Here is a 2,716-nt window from a genome sequence, read left to right as displayed (position 1 = left end):
CTTGGGAATACATCCTTCAAAAGCACAGGGACTGCTTTTTTTCCCTAACTCAGGAAAAGATGATTCAGTCGGGCAAAAAAAAAATTAATGAAGTTACTCGCCTCAGAGAAATTGTCGGGGAGCAGCGGTGAATTGTGGTCCTTTTAAACAGTCCAGGGTGATTAGTGCTGAATTGAGACTTCCGCTTACAATTGCAAACACAGATGATGCTGGCTATTTAGAAATGAAATAATCACAAGTTTCCTCACTGTTTGTACATAGTTCATTTTGTCGCAAGCCTTTCACGAGTATGATAAAACACGACATGCTCGTCTTGGTGCTCTTGTTTTAAGAAGAGAAACAAACTTCAAAATTACATTTCGGACGAAAAAAAAAGAAGAAAAATTAAAAAAATTGAAATAATACAGTTATATTAAAAGATAGGGTCATATATATTACACTAATATCACTTTCAAGAAGAGAAACAAACACTGAAATAGAAACAAGTATTAATACTACTCTCAAGGAGAAAAACAAGCATTTTAGCTCCCCTTTAACGGCTCGTACACACCAAACATCAGCGTTCGTGCGGTATTGTGCATTCGTCTAACGCACAAACGTGTGCTCATTCACATATATAATCTGTATATAATCCGTCTATTCGCGCGTTATCCTGCGTGTTTTATATCAACATGAAAGTGAGGAGTAAGAACACAGTTCAGAGAGCTGCGTATTGTTGCAATTGCCTCGTGGTCCTCGTGGTTATTGGATTAAGTGAGGGAGCGGTCGGTCACAACACGAGTGTAGACGGATGAAATGTTATGGCTGCCACGACAACTATCACTAGATCTGCCACATGAACCCGAACAGCAGTTGGTTGGAGCACAGAAAGGGCCCAGATAAATAATACATTCTTCCGTGCGTCACGCACACGAAACTACACGAACGCAGATGTTTGGTATAAACGAGCCTTTAGACGGTGAAACAAACACAAACAGTATTATTACTTCCCGGTCTAATGCTCAATTTGTCCCATTTCAGCAAATCCAGACCGCCACCTCAGAGTCTCCCTTCAAGTTCCACCAGGACGTGTTTGGTTTCCAGAGCTACCACACACCGAAATACTTCAGGCCTCCCACCCACTCCATGGCACCTCCAGCTCCCGGAGGCTTGTTCACCGCCCCTGGCTGCTACTGGTCCAGCCACAGTAATGGCTTCTTGACCGGCATCGGGGGTCACATGATGTCTCCCCACCACTCCGCCCACCTCACGAGTATCGGATACCCTTACTCTTAGGCTTGTTGACATGCTAGATTATTATCTAACAGTGTTTTTCTTTCCTTTTTTGTTTTCTTGTTTTTGTGGGCGCTTAATACCTTACCAAACTCTATGGGTAAAAGTGAACTGCAACCCCCAATGCTGACCTGTTAGAGTTTGCGCTCAATATCCCAGGTCACCCTGGGGGCCACTGTAGGTTCGCTGTCATGTCTTACAGGAGCAGGAAACCGTGGGCTGTGATTATTGTGATGCACTAGGCAGTGTGGAGTTATGCTTAACTTTTACAACCCACGATTCTGTCGCCTCAAAAGACCATGCTGTGGTGTAAGGCTTGCCCAACTTGGAAGCCCGCCTCCTATCGAAAGGACTCGAAGGTTGGGGTTTACAATGAACATTCATCCCGGCGATCACACTTTGAATACATTCCCAATTTGTAACACATAGGTATTAGAATTATAATAAACTATGTTTACAAACCCGGTGTCCTGTCAAGGGACCAAGTGACCTTTCTGAACAATGAATATTGATGCATCTACTAAGGTGTTAATGAGAGATACAACAAAAGCAAAAATAAAACTCAAGTCTTGACTTTTCAATGGCACCCCACATGCAATCTAGTCAGTGATTCTAAAGTCAGACAATATTACCTCGGTTAGGTCATAAGTCAGAAACAACACACACCTGACATGCAGTGGGAGAATAACAGAGAAAGCCGTTAGCAGGGAGATTGGGAAACAAACAATATCACATGAATACTCTCAATATAACCATGGTAGAAAGTTGTATATATAATAATATGTTTTTTTGTGGGGGTCTAAATTCAGTTGCTTGAACAAATACAACGTTACATTAAACAATTGGGCGCTCGTTTGTGCTCGAAATTTTCGCTTGCTTTAATTAGCTGTTTTTGTGATTGAGTCTGTCCTTCCAAACGTTATTGGGTTTGGATTTTGCCGTTGCAACGTTTGGTACCATGGTAACAGGGACAGCTAAATGAGTCAACATTTCAGGGGTGAAAGAGCAATTTCTTTCTGTCAGGTTAATACTTTATCACCAACGTCATGGCCGCCCTGGCAAATAGCTCAAGACGACCGATGAGGAACGACAGGACCGGTTGTCATTATGGCCTATTTTGGTCCACGCTTGTGTTGAGTTAAAGTCTATTGCTTTCTTTTTTGTTCCTCAAAATAATTTAAATCCAAGAAGGGAGCCGTAGTTACACTCGGGCGACACATTAAAACAGTTGCACAAAGAAAAGGCTGCTGCACCCATAGGACTATGCGAAATGAAAGTATTGGTCTACAAGTTTCTTTTTAATGATTATAGCTCTTTCTTCCACCTACCCGCCTTTCCAAAGAAAAAGTGGTCTTTACACAATACATTGAACCAATATCTAATATTTCTTGTTCCTTTTTTTTTCCTTTTGTGAAAACAAAGGGTTCGATAGTGCGGAAAGAGC

At 41.9% G+C, this 2,716-nt stretch overlaps 1 protein-coding gene across 1 annotated transcript in view; it reads left to right on the top strand.

Annotated features, from left to right (window-relative positions):
• The window catches only part of LOC101861527, a gene marked incomplete at its 5' end in the record, with an annotated part of 57,209 nt that extends 55,381 nt beyond the window's left edge, over window positions 1-1,828 (top strand). Inside the window, 1 exon segment of the mRNA XM_005105025.3 lies at window positions 1,021-1,828. Within this exon segment, the coding sequence (XP_005105082.3) occupies window positions 1,021-1,275 (255 nt within the window).
• Between the last annotated feature and the right edge of the window lie 888 nt (window positions 1,829-2,716).

Source organism: Aplysia californica, unplaced genomic scaffold, assembly GCF_000002075.1.
Source record: "Aplysia californica isolate F4 #8 unplaced genomic scaffold, AplCal3.0 scaffold00448, whole genome shotgun sequence".
Classification (NCBI taxonomy): domain Eukaryota; kingdom Metazoa; phylum Mollusca; class Gastropoda; order Aplysiida; family Aplysiidae; genus Aplysia; species Aplysia californica.
Note: the sequence above shows the minus strand (reverse complement) of the source record. Positions and strands in the feature narration are given on the sequence as shown.